This window comes from Alligator mississippiensis, chromosome 1 (assembly GCF_030867095.1).
Source record: "Alligator mississippiensis isolate rAllMis1 chromosome 1, rAllMis1, whole genome shotgun sequence".
Lineage (NCBI taxonomy): Eukaryota > Metazoa > Chordata > Crocodylia > Alligatoridae > Alligator > Alligator mississippiensis.
This window is the reverse complement of record NC_081824.1, coordinates 323,713,847-323,738,631: the sequence shown is the minus strand read 5'-3', so window position 1 is coordinate 323,738,631 and position 24,785 is coordinate 323,713,847. Positions and strand designations below refer to the sequence as shown.

Here is a 24,785-nt window from a genome sequence, read left to right as displayed (position 1 = left end):
AGCCTAAATAATAGCCAGAGATACTATAAAAATATTCATGACTTAGATCAGAGATACAGAGAACTTGATTAATTTTTTTTTGCCTGATGTTTTGTTTTAGAGGTGGTGATGGGCAATTGTTAAACAATGTCATGAATGGGAAAATGGGGTGACATTTTTCCATTGATTTTAGTTATTTTTTAATCTGAATGTTTAGGTGCAGTTTAAGAGATTTGGTCCTGAACGTTCCTACACACTATTTGATCAGCTAATCCTGCAAAAGGGAATACAAGAGCATAAGAATTTTTTCTTTTATTAAAAAATTGTGTGAACAGTTAAAAGCATGCTTCTTCCTTACAGCATATAATAGAAGCCCTAGCCCCCTGATCTTTTAAGTGCTAATAAATCAATACCAGATATATTGTTTTGTTTTTTTAAAGGAATTAAATGTGTTAAACTTCAGAGCTCAGTCACTTTGCTTTTTATTATACCCTTTTTTCTTTACAGAGGTGTAACTGGGGAGTTCTGCTGGCTGGGCAGTGGTGGTGCATAGACAGGAGCTGCAGCCAGGCTGCTGATGGTGGTGGCAGCAGATGAGCCAGCAGCATAGCAGCTGCTAGTTAAGTCCTCCCTCCCTTCCCTTCAGGAGCTGGTAACCTGGTTGCTCCCCCCACTTTAGTTATGCTACTGATTCTTTGCTATTTTAAGTATCCTCAGTTTACAGTGTACAGTGCAAATAGACTGACCTCAGGTGACGGCCTGACTAACCACCTGTTGTAAATCGCAGGATCAAGTCTTAGTTTATAAGAATTTCTGGCAAGCACCTTCTGTTCTTATTTGTATGTAAATCTCCTATCATGCTTTGAGCATTCATGAATAAATAAAAATAATCATAAAAAACAGGTTTACTCCACTGATAATGTTCTTTCAAGGTAATACTACAAAGGGAAAGAAAAGGTGAATAGCTTCATTGATATTACCTAGATTCACAAAATGTTGCCTTGGAAAAATGGAAGAAAACAAAATGCCCTTAAGCTGCAAATTGTACCTCTGTCTTGGCAAAGGAAAAAAAAAAAAGTAAGACTTCATTTGCATTACCTTATTTGATATGAGACAACACATTTTCCAAGATAACATTTAAATCTCCTATCCTTCTCCCAACTTTTGTTCAGAAAGTTAGGTACAAAAATGTATTTCCTATGGAGTCCACCAAACTTTCAAAAAAATGATGGTATTGCTGGTTTCTCTTCAGAACAGTGTAGCCTAGCAGACAGAGCACTGCTATACGACCTTGCTATATGACTTCGGACAAGTCACTTACTTTCTCTGTTCCTCATTTTCCCTATCATGTGAAATTGAGATAGTTATACTTAACCTTCCTGTGATCTGCTTTTGGATCCAGTACAGAAAAGCCCCAACTGACAGCCAGGTATTCTATTTTTTCCATAAGTATTCTGCATAATTTAAAACCTAAAATCCAAAACCTGGAGTTTTTAAATATTTCAGGATTAACAATGAGAAAATAGGAAAAGAGTATGAATATTACATGCATTTGTGAAATCTGGCACCACTGAAATTCATACATCTCACATTAATCCAAGCTGACTGATTTGCAAGTCCGATTTTTTTAAAATGTTGCATCATACCTGAAGAGTTGAAAGGTAGTGAATAATAAGTTGAGTATCCTGTTGGTTTCATTCATATATGTACATTTCTGTGACTCCTAAATAGCACAGAAGATGATGAAAGGAATTCAATATTTTACATATTGTGTAGCTGTCTAACAAAAGTTGTGCAGTCAAACCTGGGAATTATTTAAAAAAATTATCATGATCAAACAGGCATTTGGTATCTGATTTGAAAAAAATAGTTGTCTGAGTCCTGTTTTCAGTAGACAGGCATCAATATTAAATGCAGCCCTTTCTGGAAGTGTCTGTAGAGGGGCCAAGGACTGAATGAAAATTAAACTACCAGTAAATCCATCAGTGGGTTGAGATGTGGGGCAGCCTAGAAAGATTAGAGTGCCACAACCCATGCTGCTTTACTTCTGTGGACAAAAAGAAAATTTTATATCTAGCATTGTTGATCTAATGCTCATTTCAATAAGTCCCTCAAATGGAAGGACAGTTCAGTAAAAAGTAGTTGTGGCAACAGTGTTCCTTTGATGGATGCAAGCATGACTTTAATCATATAATCTCACTTTCTACTTGGTTTCAGCTACAATCTGTACCAGATTGTACAGATGCTGATGGATCTGTACTTTTGCTTCAATATATATTGCAACATTTTTATTGCATTCCACAGGTCCTCCAGTAAACGTTACTTGCAATATTTTTATCAACAGTTTTGGATCAGTCACAGAAACCACAATGGTAAGTGCAATGATGCCACTGGCAAGAAAACAACAATACTTGATGTATATCATGAACGCAACCTGTCAATTTTTCTATTTATTGTTCAACTTGCAGGTCCTCCTGTAAATGTTACCTGCAACATATTTATCAACAGCTTTGGTTCAATAGCAGAAACTACAATGGTGAGTGGGACTGACCATTGAAGCCATCTTGTGAAGGAGTGGGATGTAATTTAGAATGGAACTATTATAATTTTGGGACAGTTACTGAGTTCTTAACCTACCCAAATATGTGTATGGAAGTAAGTTTAGCTGGGTGTTTTATTTATTGTAGGAAATGGTACTTTTAAATAATAAAGAGTTAGGGTTGTCTGTGTTGTGATCATTACTTTGACTGCAGCTCTCACACATATATGAAAGCCAGTTTTAAATTATCCAGCTTTGGTACCAGTAGAAATGTAGCCAGGGTAACACACAGTTCAGTGTAGGCTAATTGCCCAAGTATTCTCCCAGCTTGTTGGGTAGGTTTGCAGCCCACACTGATGACTGCCATGTCTACCAGCTTGCTAATTTAAAGTTGATTTAGGTGTATGCACATGAGCTGCAGTTACAGTAGTTTATGGCTGGAGTCATATGTTTATGAGTTTAGTTAGGTGACTTTTTCAGTAACTGTTTTGTTTCCCTAAAGATGAATTTTTGGAGGGGACCAAAACTACCCATGAATTCAGACTGAATGTAGAAAATAATTTTAATGATAAAGGAACAAAATTTAGAAAAATTCCAAAATATTTCATTTTGACATTTTCAGAACAAAACATTTTGATTTTTCATTTAAAAATTCTATTTTAATTTTTTTTAAATGCTAAAGTTCAATAATTGAAAAGGGTCAACATTTAAATTGAAGTACAACATTTTATTTTTGGCCAAAACAGTGTTTCCTTGACCCAAATTCAAGTTTCCAGCATTTCTTCCTCCCCCTCTTCCCCACAGGAAAATGAAAAATTTTCATTTTGGTTCAAGCTGATTTTTTTTCATCTAGTGAATCTAAAATATTAGTCTGTTCCATTAATAATGGAAATAATTTTATCCCTATGAAACTGAAAGACGGAACTTAGTTTTTCCTGGGACTCTTTCTCATTTGCAAGACAAAGCTATAAATTAGAGAAATTGGTGAAATGTTTGTAATGAAACTGAAACAACACTTCTGGCTTTAGGTTTTGGTACAGACCAGGAACTTTAACCAACCTCACCAAAACCTATGTGAGCCTTTTTGTGCAACCTTGGTTGTGTTTTGAGTGAAGTTAAACTGTATTTGTCTTGTCATGGAAAACAGAAACCAGGAAAAAAAAATCAATCCAATAACAAGAAACAATAATGATTTTTCCTCAGAGTTACTTAGAGGTTTGCATTTGTTTTTGAAATGCAAAGCAAAAATTAGATGCTGTTAATCAGACATCAGAAAAGAAAATCTAACAGGTCCCTGCATATCTACATCTAAGATGTAAAAAATTCCCCTTAGCTACTATTAACTAAAAGGAATTTTAGGGCAATATCTTAGGGCTTAGGCTTCATTTGAACAAATAAAACTTCTGGAGTATTAAAATGCAGGAATTTAGTTGATCCAAATTTCACTTTCCTCCCTCCCCATTACCACTGCCACTGAAGAAAAAAATAGTAAAATTATATTTACATTGCATTTAAATAAAATAAATATAATTCTGCAATAAGATTCAGGGAGATTTATGAGCATCATTTGAGGAAAAAAGAGGGGAGGCTTTCTGAAGTAATTACACAGCTACTTTCAGAGTTTTTTGTTTGTTTGTTTGTTTTTGAATATTATTCTGTAGTGCTCCCAAATTTCAGTCAGATGAGGTGGCAAACGACTTCTACATCTATTGAAGTCAAAGGCACTAATGAGAGTGAAGTTCACAAGGGTTTAAGCCCCTGGAAATCAATTTTGAGCCTTTTATTTATAAAAAGGCATATGCCAAATATTGACCTGATTTTACCTAATGTGGTTATTTATGTTACCTTTTAATATTTACAGACCTGAAATAAGAACAGATACGTAGGTTGGCTGGTTAACCAATAGCTAATTTAAATTCAAATTTAATTGATGCTCTCATTTGAGGAACCGATTTTTGAAACACACATAAAAAGCACAAGTACTACAGAAAGGCAATGGGAGGAGCAGTGCTACAAAAACCATTTATACTTGTTTAAACCTCCATCTGACTTGTTACAAATGATAAATAGAATTGTTGACAGGATAAGTTACTTTTTATATCAAAAGAAGGGGCAGAGGCATTGCTATAAATCACAACTGAAGACAACAGAGTTGAGTTATAAATTATGACTTGCAGTATTTACAAATTTACTTTTAACAGCCTTTCTCCTCCTCCCTTCCAGGAGGCATATCAAACATAGGTTCAAACAGATAAGGAAAAATATCAGAATATGTCATAATTTATTGTCAGCAGACTTTATTTACAGAATCCTTCAAGACGTCATAAAATGTCCTAAACCTCCAGGGTCCTGAGAAGAACGTTCTCAGAGTATAACACTGGGTTTTACATTCAGTCATACAACTGTTTGTTGGTCTTAGCACATAGAGAGATAGGAGTAGCATCAAGTAGCAGAAATCCTGCACGTCACTGGCTTTACAAGATGGCATTCAATGAAAGTACTTGCACGACCTAATGCTAAATGCATTAATTGGACCCCTCATTGCTTTGATTAAATCCCCTCATTGCATTTGATTGTCTATCAAATATGTTAATGTGCACCTTTTGAATGGTCATTAACACATTCTGCTGAAAAAAGCTAAACATTCAAGGATGTGAAAACAAAGATGTTGGCTTCCTTGTTTTGCTTTCTTCATAATTTCTGCAGAAAGTGTTGAAAGACATCTGTTAAACTGGATGCTATTCAGTAGTTCAATATTGATTTTTCTTAAAGTTGTCACCTCTTTAATGTCTACTTTAGAATATTTTTTTAAATGTTCCTAGAGGCAGACCTCAATTACTGCTCATCTACTTTGCTTTCTAAACGGAAATTTAATTATGTGGTGAAAAGTTTTGCATCTCTTGTAATAAATAATGAGTTTGGTTTAGCTTCTTGAATTAATTTTGTCCCCATGAAAGGCTTGTGATGGTTTTTACATAAAACTTTAAAGATTTACTTAAAAAATAAGAAAGTAAGCTATACATTGGATTAAAAGTCAAAAGTAGATCATGTCTCTGAGGAAAGGAATACTCAGTTAAAAGTACATTCATAATAAAGGGCGTACTTCCGCAACATAGGAAAACCACCAAGGACCAATTTTGCTCTCAAATGAGTTTAATGGAGGCATACAGCATAGCACATCCAGAACCAGGATTTCTGCCCCAATCCTGCAGTAAAATTCTTATAACATTAATAGGAGCCTTTTCTCATTCCTGTGTTGGGTAAAATCCAGCTTGTACAAAGAGCAAGCACAAATTCTGCAGTGAAACATAGTTGTCTGTCTAGTGGATAAGTACTATTTGAGCTCTACTTTGATGGGTTAAGTGGGACTTAAGTGTTAGGTAGACACTGGGCAGATCCTCTGCACATAGTTGTATTTCACAACATGTGGACACATTCCGCGGAAGTAAATCAAACCTGAAAGCATGAGAAAAACTTAGCCCTTAAGTAGAACTGATGGTTTGTGCCACTGGCACTAAAATAAAAACAGACTGAGTATTTACATATGCAGTGGTTTTCAAAATGACCGTGTCATTTGGAACCCTGTATAGATGATGAAAAATTGTGTTAATCCTATTTTTGGTAGACTTCTAAAAAAGATTAACGTTATCCCAACATCAGTCCCATTGAGAATGTTATGTTTGTTTTCAATGAGAGAAGATTTAGATTACTGCTAACCAACTTTTAGATTTCCATCCTGCATAATTTCACCTGGTATTTACTGAAATTATTTGGCCTTTGAAGAAATGTGTTCGTTTGTTTTAATGGAACAAATATATCTAAAAGCTTATCTTTATTAAAAACTATATTGTTTACAAAATTCAGCTCGTAAAACAGACTTCAGGTTTGCTGACAGTTTTCACTCCAAATTGTATAAAATGCTCCATGGAAACAAAACACTTCCCTGCTAATGCTTTTGAATGATAATGAATACATGAGACAGTATCATCTTTTAAATGATGTTTTCTTCCAGATAAGGAAGCAAAACAAGATGCCAAAACAATAATAAACTTTAAGGGGCCCAATCCAGAGCCAATTACAGTCTCTGAGTATCTTTCCCTCTCCCTTTTTAGGTGTTTTTTAAATCTTATCCTATATTTATTTGTGAAGAAAACGTCACACTAATTTCTGAGATAACTAACTTCATTGGAGAAAGCAGAGTTACACCAGGGTTGAATTTGGTCAGATTACTTCATGTTTATTTTTAGATTTTTTTTACAGGTATGGCATTCAGCTGCAAGTCCTCAGTGCACATGCATACACATATTCACACACATGCAGAAAGCCTCGGCACAAAACAACTGTAGTTAAATATCAAAGATGAGTAATCTACATCAAGTTGGGCAACAGTCCCAAAGAATTCAGTTGTTCATTACTACTAATGACCAGGTTATTTAGCTATCAGCTGTAAGAGAAACTAAGAGTAGTTGTACATTGGTAATTTAATTGTTAATTATAGAAACGGCTAATTGGGAGGGGACTACATTGCTTGTATGCATTATAATCAACAGCCGACATTGTGGGCTAACTTCTCTGCTGGTGTAACTGGACGGGCAGGCTGAGCAGATGGTTCAGAGCAACCTGTAAGGGCATACCCCTGGGCCAGCTTCATGCTCTTTATTTTAAGAAAGCCTGAGTGCTGATGGTGTGTTGCTCAGGTCTGCTCCAACCTATTCAGGGCCACTCCTACACCATCTACTTTGTCTTACTGTCAGTCTCTAGTGTACCCTAAAATGAGTAAGAGAGTGGGGCTTATCTGGTCAGCTGGGGATGCAGAGTTGGGCGGAAAGCTATACAGACATGTCTTTAGGCCCCAGTTCAGCAACATAAGCAAGCAGAGTATAGTTTTATGCACACAGAAATCAGTGGGACTACTTACATACCTAACTACACATCCACTTGCATATTCTGCTCTTCAGAGCTATACAACAAACTATGGAACAACTGCTTGCCAGTAGATATTAATATTTAGAGCTCACTGGGTGCATCTACATATGCAATTAATATGAAGCAATAAACTCTGGTGCATATTGCACTGGAGTTTATTGCTCCCAGGTGCCACTTTTACACATGTGCTTGGCATGCTGAGCCGGGTTGAAGTATCCCTAGTTGGCAGGGGGTCACCCTGCCAAGCTGGGGCTGCTTTGACCTGGCTCAGTGTGCTGTGGAGGGGCTGGGTGGGGCATAAGTGTGCTCCAGTGTGGAGCTAACTCTGGTAGGTGCTCCAGTCTGCCCCATAGGCATCTACATCTGTGTAGCTGCACAGTAAATAACACTGCCACAGGATAGTACTTGTATATACAAGCACTAATTTACAGCAGCATTTATTAGTTTACTGAAGCCTAATAGGGCCATATGTGTAGATGCAGAGACTTTTTATTGTGGAGGTAATTAGGCAGTAAACATCTCATGTAGGTGCACCCACATAGTGAAATTTTAAGAAGCTTTTCAATATATTTTGCACAGTTTTCCATATGTTGTGTGCAGCTGAGGCTGGGTGGGGCAGCTGCGTACCTCAAATATCTTGAAGGAAAAGCCAGTATATAGGCAGGGGGCAGATAAGGGAGTGAGGAAGGCGATGTTGTGAACAGGGCTTTCTCGGCCAGTTTTGCAGCTGGTGGAGCAGCTGCCTGCACCTCTTATAAGTGATACTGTTGCCACATTGATCTCTACTTGATCCAGAAGTAGAGAAACCAAAAGGCAAATTAGAGCCATCTTCTGTCACCATATCTTCTCAACCATTTGGTATGAACTTGGTGTATCTGTGGACTGAACCCTTAATCTTCAAATAATAAATTCTCCCAACATGCCTTTAAGTATACTCAGTTGTGTTATTACTTGTGTTGTTTCCCAACCTGGGGTTCAGACCACATTTCTCATAAGAATAATGAATGCAGTTGGAGAAAGTTCCTGAACCAGATCTTCAGCTGGCACAAAACAGCCCTGTATGAGTATTTCAGAATCTTTCACCTCTGCATACTTTCAGATACGTACAAAATCTGCTGTCTGACTTGCTGCATTGTGATGTTCTTCTTGGAAGAAACTCCTTCCTGGAAAGATATTCAAGATTTCAAGAAAAAGGCACAATTTCAGAAAAAAACAGAATGTTATACCAAGTACCGTTGCAGGTACTTAACCTATTTTTTCCCTAGCACCCCATGACTTTCTACTCCCAATGCTGCCCTAAGTACTGCAGAGAAAGAAAGTCATGACTGTACTATAAAGTTTGTAATATACAGCTTTCCCCCTTTTATTTTTACATCAAAGCCAGAAGCCAAATTTTTAGAGATAAGCAGATTATAATAATATTCCTAACAAAACTTAGATGCTCAGAGAAAGCATTACCAAATATACTAAAATGGTGAGTTTGAATATTATTTTTATAGATTTGTGTCCAAAAAAAGTTCCTTGTAATGTAAATTAGTGCCTACAGAAGCCTGCTGAATACATTTTTTTTTTTAGATATTTCCAGGAAATAGAAAGAACTAAGTGATTTGACTGACGCATTACAGTGCTCTGAAAAAATACATTTCTTTGCATGCATGAAACTTCAGTGTGTCCTATTTTAGATATGAAAAGCCCTTTGCAAACTGAATATTTTTTCCCAAGCAGTCTCTGATGCCACTACCAGTCTTCTTTCCTGAGCCAGTTATGAAAACAGAGTCTCATTGCTGTCTGGTTGATACTGTCTCATATACATACATATATATTTCTAAAACATAAACTTGTAAGACAAAAATAATTTTTTAAGATAAAAAAGTGAGAAAAGGACACCCTGTATCTGTGTCCTCATGGGATGCAAAGGAGCTATGGCAACATCGAACTCAGACTATTTGCTTAGACTTAAATTGTATGGAATTCCAGGCCACTGCAAAAATGCAGTTGGCTATACAAATGTCTATGCATACTCATTTCAGAACTGCTAACAAATGCACTGTTTGAGCTCAGTTCTCCACTACTTGTCCTTTATTACTGTTTGTCCCTCTGATTCTCATGCTTTGGCTGACACCCACACGTAGGCAGAATAAAAATTAAAAAATAAATCATGCTCCCAAAGAGGTCATGAAAAACTGTCTTATATTTTAGGAGCCTTGTCAGTCCTTATGCTTGGAGCTGTTTAAAATTTTCTGTCAGATAAATAGCATATTTTTCATCACAAGCCTAGTGAATGAATGGTGGGAAACTCTTAAGCTTGGAGGGGTTTATTCATCAGAGTTTGCATATTTGGCAAGTAGCTCACTGCATTTCTAATCACTCTGAGAATATTAGCTTACATTTCAGGGATGGCAAATTCTCTAGAATAGGTGGTTCAATGGCTTAACTAAACAAATGTCAACTCATACATTTTCCAAGTCAAGAGCATATTGGTGCCATTTTCACATACTGCAGAACAAACCCTAAATACAAGATTTTAATAAAGCAGATGGAATTATTTTGATTACTTTTCACTAGCATATTTCTTTCTTCAACTAAAATTATCAATTTAAATATCCTTAAATATTCTGACAACTAAATTATTTAGTATGAATAGCATGTGGGTTTTTATTAGCCTAAGTATCCTCAGGCCAGTGAAATGTACTGATTTCACAGTCAGCTCAATATTACAACAGCAAACAAAACATAACATATGAAACCCCGATTGCCCAAGCACAGAAACTCTGTAGGAATGATGCATTAAGAACATGGAGGACACTGTATATGTCTTTCCATTGACTTCAGTGGGACTTGGACCAAGCCCTAAATTATCCTTTAATACTCTCTTAATGATCATTTCTTAGCAAAGTATTGATGTTAGTTCTAAATAAACCATCTAATAATTGCTGTCTTCTCAGCTGTAACTAACAGGCTACTAGAAAGAAGAATGCAATTATCATTACATTAATAAGACAGGTTACAGGGAAGGAAGAGAGAATTAGAGAACACACAGAAAAATAACAAACAGTAGATGCAAAAAGGCCACAAAAATGCAAGCAGGAGGTAAAAAATATATCTATCACATATGTAGCTCCACTTGAATAAATAACTATCTATTGGAGCTTTAGAATCTGTTTATTTACATATTGTAAATAATTAGTTTAAATAATTACTTGGACTATTTTCCTACCTTTTTATTTTACTTTATAATTATTTATTGAACTATTCAGGCAGCAGTAATACCTCTATGCTTCTGAGATCCTGAATATTAATATATGTTTTCTCCACAGAGGATTGTAGTTAATATTAAGGTTGTAGTTGGTATTATCTCCATCAGGAGAATAATTTTTTTAACTGGAAAATGTATCTGTTGCATTAGTTTGGTTGCACTGCCCTATTTTAAAATGATAGCTCCCTCATTATTATATCATTGATGCTGTACTAAGCCACTGAGCACTGTTCGCACCAAAACACTTAAAATGAGCCTCTTATCTTGACAGGAGATTTAGTGACTTTTTTACATGACATTTCTGTAGGACTACAGAGTGAACATTTTTTTGAGACAGCAATGGAATGACTCACGTCTGGCTTACAGCGAATACCCTGATGATTCCTTGGATTTGGATCCATCCATGTTGGACTCTATTTGGAAGCCTGATTTGTTCTTTGCCAATGAGAAAGGTGCAAACTTCCATGATGTTACAACAGACAACAAGCTGCTGAGGATTTCTAAAACGGGGAAAGTTCTCTACAGTATCAGGTAAGTCAGACAATCTTGCTTTTATCCACCTTGCTTTGATGTCATTCTTGATGTGGCTACATTTTTAGAATAGAATTTACGCTTGCATACAGGTACTTAATTGTTCCTCATGTACACTTGAATAAGACTTGAACTCAGCAGGGTGGAAGAAAAGTTTGCCTACTTCTCCTTGCTAACCTTTTACTTTTCACAAGGTAGAATATATATAGCAGAGCAAGTACCTCCTTAGGCTTGTTTCAAACATAAGGGTGTCTAGTATTTTACTGATATGCATCAGTAATTCCCATTTGCATCAGTTGGAATCACTCTTCTCAAAGAAGTAGAAAATTGACCTTTCCATCTTTTGTGGGCTGAATTTAAAAAAATAAAGGGAATGTGTTACTTCAAACAGCTGAAGAACATTTCAAGTCAAGAAATTCTTGACATGCAATTACTTGACAAATAATAAATGTGAAAGTCACCCAAATATCTGCTGCATGCAGGAGATCATTTGCATGCATTTTGAAAATCAGAAGAGTTGTGGTTTATTTTTTATACAAAGTGCAATGAAGTGTATGTCATACAATTAGGCTTAGGCAGAGTTAATAAATGCTGTTTGACACAATGTAACTTGATGTGACCTGATGAAATGGTACATATGCAGAAAATCTGAAATAGTTGTAAAAAGCATTGCAAAGGAATAATCTGTAACTAATCTACATCATCTGTTTGACATTCAGGTTTGTGTGCACTATTTGATTAATTGCTTAATACTGGTAATGGAAACACACTATATAAATTCTATTACTTTTATTAAATAAATGAATCATAATTAGTACATTCCTGCAGATCCTTCTTTTCTTGCAATGCTTGGTTTATATAAGTTTTATATTATATCTGATATTTAACTAATTTGCATGGAGATCTGTTTTGAATTATGCTGTTAGCCTGTACAAAGTTCTTATTAGCTGCAATCAAAGATACTCATGTGTAAGAACTGTAGAGAGTAGGCACTGTTAGAGAGTGATTATTTCTGATTGGGCATTCCTGTGCTTGTTTGAAAATATGAATTTTTAACATCAAATTGTTATTGTTTTCTGTAAGGAGAAACTAGTGATGCAATAGGAAAAAAAAAAACCTTCCCAATTTATTGAATTTCTGTGGAAATTTTGTAATAAGAACACCACGATATCTGGATGGATTAAATAGCAGGAAATGCAAATGTTTATCAAGTCAGATTTTCAATTGGCATACCTTAATATTTTGAACAAAATAAGAATATACAGAGTGAAAATGAAATTAAGAAGTGAAACAGCAGACAATAAACAGAGGCTGTCATTTACAAATATCTCTTCTTTAATCCCAAGAAAGAAACAAATGTTTCCTTTTCTTTGAGTGACACCAGACGCCATCACACTGGAGGCAACAGTGCAGTTGGGTGCCATTCTTTACACAGATGGATAATTTTTCTGACATTTGTCCATGCTGGAAAAGTAATATTTCAGGCTGTCATATCATATTTGTTAAATTCACAAATCTAAATGAAAGCTAATCTGAAAGAAAGTAAACACTATTCGTATTTTGTGCTAAGAGTATGGTTTCCCATTTGCATTGCATAATATTATCAGACAGTTTGCATAGTAATTATAAAGCACAATGAATTATAAAGCACAACATGAATTATGATTATTAGTTATATTTACAGTGAACATAAATTGTAAGAATATTGAGAATCACACACTAAAAAAAGTAAAAAATAACTGTTTAAATCATCCACATATGCTTTCAATCCATCATACTATTACTTTAGTTGCATTATGAGGAACGACATTGGCGGGCACAAACCATGATGCAACAGCTACATCGCTGTAGCAATGCTCTCCCTTGCTATAGTGCGGCACTATGGTGACAAAGCGGCTAAAAATAACCATGCACTGCCAGCACAGCAGAGTAACAACAGCACTGGAGGGGCATGTGTACACATACCCACTATGCTTTAAATGTTCATACTCCTTTGCAAATATAAAAAGTGACATCTTAACATGCCTTATCTTACTGGAAAATACAGTAAAATCAAGGTAAAGGGAATTCAAAATAAAATATATAAAATATTGTTTATAAAAGTGCAGTGAATCTTCCATCCAGGAAGAGCACGCACCAACTGCTGAAACTTCCTTTGCCTGACGAAGGGTTTTTGAACCCTAAAGCTTGCTTATAATTGTTTTCCAACTATTTAAGTTGGTCTAATAAAAGATACCAGTTTCACCCAAAGAATCTTGTCTGCCTATGTCCTTAGACCAACACGGCTACAACCTGCACCCCTGTGAATCTCAGTAGGCACTGAATTAAAAATAAGGCATTTCTGATGCATTACTGTAATAACATAGATGCATTATACACTGCACTGGTAACATTTAAAAAGCATATAGGGGTGAAGTGTAATGCTCCCCAGTAGCCCCAGACCTATTTTATTGTTTGTTCTAATCTCTCTCCTCCAAAGGAATGAGGAGACTTCTAATTGTTGAGCTCAAGGCCAAGGGTCTAGAAAATGGGCTTCTAGGCTTAGAGTCCTAAGCTAGTACTTCAGCTCAATGGAAGAAGTTTTTGAAAAATCAAGCTAGTTATTTCCAGGCTCAAATATGAATTCAGAAGCCTAATACAAGGCAATATGTATAAGTTTTTAAAGAACTTGGTTGGTGTTTGTGTGCTGCTCAAGGCATGTGGCAAGATGCTGTATTCAGCAAGGATTGTAACCCTGTAGGTTACAGAAATCTTTAGGGGAGGGGCATAATTTAGCCATGAGGGTAGGTGAATCTCTTGTGATGTATATGAACAATTTTCTCATCCCAGTGAGTGGAAAAGGTCACTCAAGCTTTGCTGATGGAAAGCAAATAGGGACCAGTTGTCTTTCTGCTGTATGGGGGAAGGAGCTCTTCTCTAACTCCAGACCCTAATTAATGCACAATATTTTAGACTCTCAGATTGTTCACTAATAAGGCTCTGGGGTTTGAGAAGTGCTTTCCAAACAGTGTCCTGCTAAAGTCTGGGGTCCTATGATAGGTAATCAGGAGTTCTGCAGAAAGACTGGGGCTAACAGGGGAACGGGCCAAGAGGCACTACACCATTCCCAGACCAATTTGCCTGGTTCTGCATTAGTCTTTAGGACAGGAGTAGGCGTTCCATGACAGAAGAAGTGATATGAAAGGATTCTGTGACTTTAGGAAATTTTAAAACCATGTATAGAGAGTGTGTTAGAGAGACATGGAAGAGCTGAGAGAGAGACCCTACTTAGGCCAATACTGTTAAATACATATTAATATTATTAATACTATAATAGCTTCTAGGGCACATACCTTTATTCAGGTCTCACAGAAATTAGTGGTTACAAAACCACTATATTCAAAGAATGTCTTCACTTTAAGAGATGTTCTTTAGAAGTGCAACTGTAATTTTTTATTTTTATCTCAGACAGTGGTAAGGATGTTCTATTGTCTTCAAGTATTCCATAGTCCTTCCAATGGAGTTTCATTATTGGAAAATCCATTATAATTGACTTCCATTTTATATATTTTTTATAGGGGAAAGCAAACAAACGACCAATACAAACCAAGAAAATGTAGTCCTGTAAAAATCTGTGATCATACCCTTTTCCGGCCCTGACACTGTAGTCTGTGTCCACCCACTGGAGGTCATTGCAGCCTCTGGACATAAGTAACCCCAGTAATGTTGCTGTAAAACCTGACTTCTCTTCTCCTGTTTCCCAGTGTGCTCATTGTGCCATGCCTCAATATATTTATTCATTTATTAGATTTATATCCCACCCTATCCAATAACTTCAGAGTAAGTGGCTTACAATAAAAAGACGAACAACCCACAGAGAGAAAAAAAATGTCTATTCCCCAAGTAATAGCCCCAAACCTGAAAACTCCAACTTCCCCGCACCTGCACCCTCATCTATGGTTTCCCTGTGTACACCCCGACACAAGCAAACCCTACAGACAATCCCAGCTGTGCTTCCTAACCACCATTTACATCCAGGTATAAGAAAGCTCTTCCTACTTTTTTTTCCCCACTCGCTTCACCTCCTGGGGAGTTCCCTCCACCCTCCTCCAATGCCCCTTCCAAGCCTGCAACCCCTTCTCCTTCAAGGTCTCTTTGGAGTAGAAATTGTATTTCCTTTAAGACACTGTAGGCACCACCAACAATAAATAATTAAATAACAATAATTACGTATGGTGAAGGTTTTCAAGAGTCACTTGGAATCTCTGAATGGAAGTCTGACTTAAGATAGGTGTTTGTGCTACTTGATCCCCAGCAGCTCACTTCTGACTGACTGCACTGTTGATCAGAACCAGATAGATGGCTTATTTTACTTGGGTGAGGGGACATTTTGCTTAACTAAGTGACTTTCTTTGCTGCCATAGATGCTTATTTGATTATTCTAATATGTTCAAGGCATCTTAACTATATCAGCTAGATACAGAACTGTTGCAACTTCCAGGGAAACATATTCCAGCCTGATTGCTGCAGGTTTGACAGTAACCTTTATACACTGTCATTTGACTGGTCAGTCCATCTGACAGAGAGGGAAAATGCTATGATACATAGATTCAAAGTTCTCTTGAAAACATACATCTTTACACCTACATTAGTTTTTGACTCATCCAGTCACAAGCTAACACATACACATGGCTAAGTTACATCTTACTATTTATTTCTCTTGCATTACCATGCTGATCTACTTTCTTCTGGTCAATTTCCAAGTCAAGAAGATACACCCTGATTGACAAGATACTAAATAAAGATACATTAATAAATTCTTAATTGCTTAAACCTTATGCAAGCCTTCTCTTCGGGGACCTTATAGAGTTCACCTTTTCCTACTACCATTGGAAGGCCTAGCCCTGGCACAGCCAACAAGAATTTAATATGGTATTTGGTGTCTTAGAATGTGATGCAGTTAAGTCCCTGACATTTAGTGTCCTCCTTCTCTCATCCAGAGGAACTTATGAACATGCAAATATTTCAGTTTGTTACACTGTCTTGTAAAGTCCAATTCAGAGGCTTTTGTTTGAAATATTAGTTTTCATTTTCTTCTTTCTTTATGGTTGCAGTTACAGTAGCTATAAAAAACTTTGGAGGAACCACCTAGGAAATTACTCAAACCATTTCAGAATATCTGTTTTCTTTTTTGTAATAGCTGTCTTTATATTGGATTTTCTTGTCTTCACAAACCTGGATGTTATGCAGCTATTCTGACTATTTCCATTCTATGATGTCAACTCCTGGTCCTGATCCAGTTATAAAATGCTATTGATGAACAGGGCAGAACATATAGGGTTATCTGTGGACATGTTAAAAAAAAAAAAAAGAATTTCACTGCTAAAAAAACCAGGGTGTATAGAAGATTCAGCCTAGTACCATGGAAATATTATGAGTACTGACTCTGGACCTACGTATTGCTGATATTAGTAGTTGGCATGTTCAAAAGTCAAAGGGGAATTGTAACCATGCTAAGAGGCCTAATTTCACTCAGAATTCTATTTCCCCAGCCACATAAGGCATGCATATCTTAGCCAGACTTCTGACCTAAGAAGATATATGTGTACATGGTCAATAACACAAAAAGTTTATAGGGGGTTGGAACCCATATTTTCTATGTCCCAGAAGAGTACCTTCTTCCCTGTGAGGAAAACATGTCTGTGAGCAAAATGAATCAAGGGCTCATTACCCCACCTGCTGCCTACCTCTCCCTTCTCCAGTATCCACATCCCTGATTCCAAGGGTTATGTTCCCTCTTGTTAATGCTTCTTCTTTTCCCATAATCCTTTCCCTCTTGGCTGCCCAATGACCTAAGTCAGCAGGAAGCACTCTCAATTCTCCCTGGCCTCTGGCCTGGGAATTAGATTGCTGTCTTCTAATGTGGTAACCAGGGTTTTTCACGTTTCTTCTGTCCTGAGCATGTGTGTACCCCCTAGGCTACAGTACCATCACCATCATGCTGGTCCTAGTTCAGAGTCAGTCAGTAGTTGTGGTTTTTTGTTGCTTACAATTTTGTGGGTTTATGCAACATTTCTGTATTTCTATGGTAAGGTTGAATTGCAATGGGAAATAAATGGATTTAGATGCCCCATAGACATTGAATTGCATCTCAAAATATGTAGTATGGCAAATAAGTGGCAATGTAAACTTTTGAGGCATGTAGGTATGATTCAGGCTATTATGTGAGGGAAAGTAGAATATTATTGGGTAACCTGAACATCTAAAAGGTATAAGTGATGCTCATCTTAATGGCAAAGTAGAATTCTACTCTTAGTCCATAACTGTACTAGTTTCCTTGGCAGTGAAGATGATGTAGTTCTAAGACTGTCTTTGTCCCAGACTTATACCTGATATCAATTAGGGCTGTGCAAAGCTTCGGGTGGTGATTCAATTTGGAGGAGATTTGGCCAGATTCAGTGGCCGAATTTCTGAATCTGAATTGAATCAGGGGACCAATTAAAAGGTCCAAATTGATTCAAAGCTCTCCAAATCTTCAGAAAAGATTCAGAGAGCTTTGAGGATTTGGACAGTCCCCAGTGGCTGCAGCAGGGAGCTGCAGCCGACTCTGAGCTATTAAGTATTAGGGGGGAAGCAGCCATGGGGGGACCGCTGACAGCCCTCATCCTCTGCCTGCTCTGCCAGCCTCCCTGACTCCTGCTTGCTCCCCCAGCCCCCACATGGCTGCCCCAACCACCCCAGCTCTCGGCCCTTTAAAGGAAAGCCCCGGTGCTCACCAGGTGCTGCCAGGCCAGGGGCAATCCCTGCTTCCCCCCACTGCATGGAGGGGCTCTGTGTGGGCCCCCCAATGGCCCCCCCACTCCCCCAAGTCCCACCCAACTCAGCTCCGGCCCCTTAAGGAAAAAAAACAGAGAAAAGGCCCAGGACTCACCGCTCCTGCAGCAGCTTCAGGGGCTCATGCAGAGCCCCCCATGTGGTGCAGGGCAGTGGGGGGTAGTGGGAATCAATACTGGCAGGAACAGCGAATCCAGGGTTTTTTTCGGGGAGGGGGGTTCTTAAAGGGCTGGAGCCGTGGCGGCTGAGGCAGCCATGGAGGGGCTGTGGGAGCAGGGTGGGGGGGGAGTCAGGGGTCTTATGCAGAGCCCCCCATGCAGTGTGGGGCAGTGGGGGGGGGGCAGCAGGGATCACCCCCTGCCCAGCAGTACCCGCTGAGTCGGGGCTTTTTTTTAACAAGTGCTGGGAGCTGGAGCAGGCAGGGCAGCCATTACCAGCCTGGGGGGATGGGCCTGGGTGATTCATGAATCTCTGAATCAGATTTGACCAAACTGATTTGGGACAGTGATTTGAATCACCAAATCAAATCACTGCCCCCTGAATCAGCTGAATCCGAAGTGAATACTAGCCGCTTTGCACAGGCCTAATATCAATGGTGGGGCTCTATTTACGTTAATAGAGATATGTAAGTTTATGCCAGCTGAGGACCTGGTATATAATAATTAAACTATAAGGCCTAATCTAATTGAACAGTGCTGTAGGTAGAGAACATTCCACAGATGAACAGTACTCTATGGCTGGGTACAGACATTACATACAAACTGGTATAAGTGATTTGGAACCAGTCTACACGTGTAACTGAACAGAAATTCGGTGCACAGAGACAGGTTGAAAATGATATAAGCCAGTCTAAGATAGACCTAGATTAGTGTGGTCTCCAACTTAATCGATTTAAGTTGGACCAGTATATTCATAGATGTTAGGGGCTGGAAGGGACCTCATGAGATCATCAGGTCCAGCCCCTCTGCACTTGGGCAGGAAAGACTGGTGGGGTCAGATGACCCCAGCAAGGTATGCCTCATGACTTCTTTATAAAGATTTTCAGTGTAAGCAACTGGGGGCAGTCTATTCCAGACCTTAGGCACTTGAATTGTAAAGAAAAATTTCCTTACGTCCAATCTGAAGTAATCTTCAATCAGTTTGTGTCCATTGTTTCTTGTCTTCCCCTGGGGTGCTTTGGTAAATAGATGCTCCCCCAGGTGCTGATGTATGCCCCTTATATACTTATAGGCTGCCACCAAGTCCCTTTGAAGTCTTCTTTTCTTCAGGCTGAGCAGTCCCATGTCTTTCAGCCTCTCCTTGTATGATCAGACCTCTAATCATACATATGGCCCTGCTTTGGAGTCTCTCAAGCTTCTCCACAGCCTTCCTGAAGTGTGGTACCCAGAACTGGATGCAGTACTCCAGCTGCAGTCTCACCAAGGCCGAGTAGAGTGAGAGGATGTCCTTAGCCTTGCTTGAGATGCATGCCAGTGTTTGATTTGCTCTGCCAGCTATGACATTTGCATTGGTGGCTCATGTTCATTTTTGTGGTCTATCATGACCCCAGATCTCTATTGAACTTCTGTACCAGATTCCAACTCAAATTAGGTTGCTGCCCACTGGGATTCCAGGTTGCCTTGTAGCCCTTGCTAACCTTCCCTCATGAGGAGGTGTGTTAGCAGCTGACCCATAGTTGGCTGCTCCAGCCAAGTACGTAGCCAGTCCTTCCCCTGGGCTCTCAGAGAGCTAAATCAGCAAAGCCCTTTTGCCTAGCCTGTAGCCTAACTGCAGCCAGCTGTTACCCATGGTTGGATGGGGGGCAGGAGAAGGGAGCATCTATAGCTCAGTAATTTTTTATTTTTATATCATATTCCTAGGTGGCAGGGAGTGCCCTGCAGAAGGAAAGATTGGGCCTCTTGGAGCTCTGGTGAATGGCAGGCAGCGGCAGCAGGTACCTAGCAGCCCTGTGCTATGCGGTGGGGAAAGGGGTGCTCTGCAGAAGGAAGGACCAGGTCCCTCAGAGCTCCAGTGAATGACAGGTGGGGGCAACAGGTGCCCAGTGCATTGCAGGAATTGCAATTGCATTAATCGCTCCAGGCATCTTCTGCCAATACCTGCTTTTCACCGGAGCTCTGAAACTCTTGATCCTTCTTTCTGTGGAGAGCTCTTTCCTCCTTCTGCTGCCAGTTGGGCTGCTGGATGTGCCATGGTGACCTGCTTTGGGGCTGTCCTGGAAGCCTAGAGCTGGGCATAAGGGAAGGGCCTGTGGTGATAGGGGTAGGGGGGGCAGCCAATCAGGGGTGTCCTGCCTGCTTGGCTCTGCTCAGCATTCTCTAGCACCCTGGGAGTCCATAAGGTATGGTGGGAGGCATGCAGGAGTGTCTTCAACCTGCTGGCTTGGCCAGTGCAGGCATGCTGCATGTCCCCTACCAAAGGGCAAACATATGTTTTGTTCACTCCCTTTCTAACCTACGGGGCTTACAGAAACCCACGTAGGTTAGATTGGTTCTGCCTTGGGCTTTTTGAACATCTGAACTTTGCCTATATATCTTTGGTTTTAAATTTGATTCATTTTATTCTATAATCTAATTTTGGGGTTTAAGAGAATTATGATTCTACTAGATTTTTCTTGTTTTTGTTAAAAGAAAGGGAAGGAGAAGAAAATCAGTTATTAGGATGAACATCACTGTTATGTGAGGTGCAACTTCCATTGTGAATACCTTTTCCTGATTTTTTTCCAATTGCGTTGGTTACATCATGTCCTACCATGATACTGACAGGTTGGAATTTTCTTTGGAAGTCAGCCTTTGCTAACACAAGATTCTGTTTCCTTTGGGAAAATTTTAGGTTCTTTAGATTTAGCACAAGAAAAAATGATTAGCTCTCTTTTGATATAAAATCCTGTGTTCTTTCCTATGACATTTAAAGAAATGTAAAGTTCTTCACATGGCTCAAAGTTAACTCTTGGACTGATGAAAGTAAGTCTAAGAAGAATAAAACACAGAAATGCAGTGCTTTCAAATGTAGTGCTTTAAATGTAGTGCTTTCAAAAAGGGGGTGCTTTTAAAACATTTTTTATGACATCTGACTCACATTGCTTATGACAAGGAAACTCCTTATACATATGTGATTTGTGCTGGAACTAAGAGACATTTTTAAAATGTGCCCAATACTATAGAGACATGGTGAATCATCAAACTGTCATTGATTGATATATGAGTCCAGTGCCAGATTTCATATGAATATGATTATCAGTATTAACAATCATGTCCTTTAAAACTGTTAAAAGTGCTTCTCCCATGAGATAGCAGCCATTTTCATTTTGACTGAACCCAAAGTTTGTCCTCTACCATCAGCTGCCCACACATACTCTAATCCAGCCCAGTGCAGCCCATCTAATTTTTCTCTCTCTCTTTTTTTTTCACCCAGTTTTGGTTCTTTTAACAAAGCCAGCTAGGATTCCTTCCTGACAGTCTCCTCAACCCTGGGGACAATTTTCACACCCTCTTCGTTGCTGATGATTCCTTCCATTACCCTCTGTTGACTCTTTTATTTTCACCTCCTCAAGTTAGAGTGTCCAGATCCACAGTGATGATCTGGCTGACTGGCTCTGTGATATCTCTATATTTCTATTGGCCTCCTCTGTTTGGTTTGCTTATGATAAAGACTGATAGGAATGTTTGTTATGCAAGCAGCATGGCTATTGTCAAAACTCCATAGATCATACTGATTGAAGAAGGCAAGATTAGCTTTTTAATAACACAGGGTTGGCTAATCTATCTCACACCATAAAACATTTAAAGTAAATTAAGGATTCACACTAACAGATAACTGGCAACTCATGAACTTAGACTCCTTTTACACAAAAAAGCAACATACCTACCACACAAGAAAAAAGCAAAAGAGCTGGGCTTGTTTAGGCTAGGGAAAAAAAGTTGAGAAAGAGATATAATCACTGTCTTTGAACACCTCTTGGGAATAAACACCAGGGAGGGGAAAGAGCAATTTAAAGTAAAGGACAAGAGGCCTCACTAAGTTTTTATGATAAGAATTTAATCATAATTATGTGGTTGCCTGTGATAGCAGGGGCCTGGATTCAGTGATCCAGGAGGTCCCCTTCAGTCTTATGAACATATTTTTCAAACAGAATTAAAATGACACTTTTATTTTTAAACAAAAGGGGCAGGGGAGATTGTGGAGCCTGAACAATATTGAGTTTTTCTTTGTGGGGGAAAATATATATATCTCCATAGTGTGTGTGTGTGTGTGTGTGTGTGTGTGTGTGTGTGTGTGTGTACACAGGCTTTTAGTTATGGAAAATTGTGCTAATGAGATACCACCAAGCTGCTAATTGGATGCTGGCCAAGGTACACATCTGTGTACATGAGCTCTTTATGGGCAATGGTTTCATCTACATTGAAGTGACCTGTGATATTACATACCATGTAGAAATGATCTTCCTGGCACTATTGCTGGTACATGATGTGCTGTACAAAGGGTTCTCTGGGGGCCTAATTCTAAATGAATGGTGCAAAAAAGTATATTGCTATACCATGCATTTAGAATTGGTTTGCATTTCAATATGCTGCTTAGAACAGAGATGGTATCAAGCCAAGAGGAAAACAAAACCATAATGAAGAAACAATGTAAGGAAAGGCAGAGATTAAATTAATTTTTTTCCGTATAAAAATGACTAATTATATTATTTTAAAGCTTAAGTGAAATACTATTTGATTTTAATTTCCTAGAACTGGTTGAGAAGTAATTAGAAAATCATTCATTGGTATAGTGAACAATCTATGTATTACAATGGGGAATAAGATGCAAAACTTTTTTTGCCATTAACAAGAAATCTACCATAACAATCAGTCCCATTCACTGTTTTGTTAACCTATATGTGAATTGAACACTTATTCTTCCCTAAGGAGAAGAGGGCCCTGATTGGGTCCTTATTACCATATAGTAATATCCATGGATAAAGTCTCTCTCTTCTCTGAAACTAAGTTTGTTTACATGGCACATTGCCACTCTAAATGAGCCAGCATAGGTACCAGAAGCAGTATTCCTGTTTTATTATGGCATTCTGGCTGTGCTAATTAGTAGTGATGAGGGGTAGGACGTATTTGCCCAGATGGAGCATTGCATTAATATGGCTCTACTGCTTCTGGTATCCATTTAGGGGTATATCTGTGTAACTCTGCATTGTTCTGTGCAGACATACCCAAGGTGTTCTTGTTGCTGCCTGTTGCCAGCTTGAAAATGAAACATAGTACAGAACGTTAGATTTTTTGACAATGTGGCTCTGAATCATTTTTTCAGATACCACTGGTGCTATATTGTGAATGTACAGTATATCACTATGAAATAGTGTCATAATCTAAACCACAGTGATCAATCAGAAACACTAATGATTTAAATTAAAATAAATATATTCAGAATATGCTGGCATAGCCACTCAGTATATAATCAGGGTGACCATACATCCCAATTTAGCTGGGACAGTCCTGGATTTCAGAGGATGGTCCTGGGTGGCTGGTAATAATTAAAATGAGTGTCCTGGAAGAACAGGGGCATGAGGCAGTCAGGCAGGGAGGTGGAGTGGTGCAGAGTGGCATGGTGTGCTAGGCAGACACTGCTGCCCACCCACCCACCTGAATATGCTCACAACCCCACCCCATCCCACCGCACCTCTACCTGCAGCAGTGCCACTGACTTGGGAGAGTGGAGGAAGGTAAAGGGGGTGGCAGGAGGGAATGAAGAGAGTGTCCTAGATATCCCAGATTTGCTTATGGTCAGACTATATATATTTTTTAAAATCAGCTGATGTGTCACATAGCACTGTCATTTCTGGAACACTGGTTCCTTGGCTTTGAAGAAACAAAGCCAGTGGAATCATTGTTCTGTGCTTGGACAAATTTTATGATTTAGATCAAATGGGATTTTAACTGTGACTCACAGCACATCAGGCTAATGAAAGTTAGCTGCTTAAAGATATGAAGTGGTTTAGACTTTAGTTAATATTTGCTAAAAAGTAACAATACATTAAATCCCAGATATCAGGTTGGATGTTCTGTTATACTGCCAATGGAGCAAAGCTTTATTTGGAATATGTACTGGAGATATGTGTTGCTCAAGTATATATGTATATGTGTTGTTCACATGCTTTCTTAATAATTTCTTAGAGCTAATATTTCCTGGTTTTAACTTTCAACAACTGAACAGCTACAGGCATGCTTTACATGTAGTATCTTAAAGTATTATTCTAGCATTGTAGAAAAATCAGAGGAGACACTACCAAGCACAGTGTATCAGAACTACAGTGGTGAGCTACAGCAGTCTCAAACAAATTAAAGAGATGATTGAAGAAAATGAGGGACATACCCTGATGTGTCTTTAACATTTTACCACTATTGGCATTTTCCACTATTGGCATATTAAGGGGTTTAATCCTGCCAGCAGCTGTCCTATGGAGAGAATTTTTATCCAGGGAATGAACTGGCCTACCAGCTCTATCCCTTATAGAGTAGCAAATGATGAAACTTCAGCACAAATGTCATGGAGAGAATTGGACAGATGGAAACAGATCCTGGCATGTATGGAAGTGGATGGAGGATATGAGTTGGGCATAAGGAAGCTGGGAGATGGATAAGAGACAAAGGGAATCAGGGTGCAAGTTTGGATTAGAGGGGAGAGGAGGGTAAGAGTCATGGAGTAAAGGTTGAATAGAAAGAGATTACAATGGAAATAGGCTGGATGTCC

The 24,785-nt window shown here is 38.6% G+C and overlaps 1 protein-coding gene across 1 annotated transcript in view; it reads left to right on the top strand.

Annotated features, from left to right (window-relative positions):
- GLRA2 (glycine receptor alpha 2) overlaps positions 1 to 24,785 on the top strand; it is a 215,602-nt gene that overhangs the window by 33,925 nt on the left and 156,892 nt on the right. Inside the window, exons 3-4 of the mRNA XM_014607769.3 lie at positions 2,284 to 2,351; positions 11,008 to 11,231. Of these exons, the coding sequence (XP_014463255.1) occupies positions 2,284 to 2,351; positions 11,008 to 11,231 (292 nt within the window). The remainder of the gene's footprint in view (positions 1 to 2,283; positions 2,352 to 11,007; positions 11,232 to 24,785) is intronic.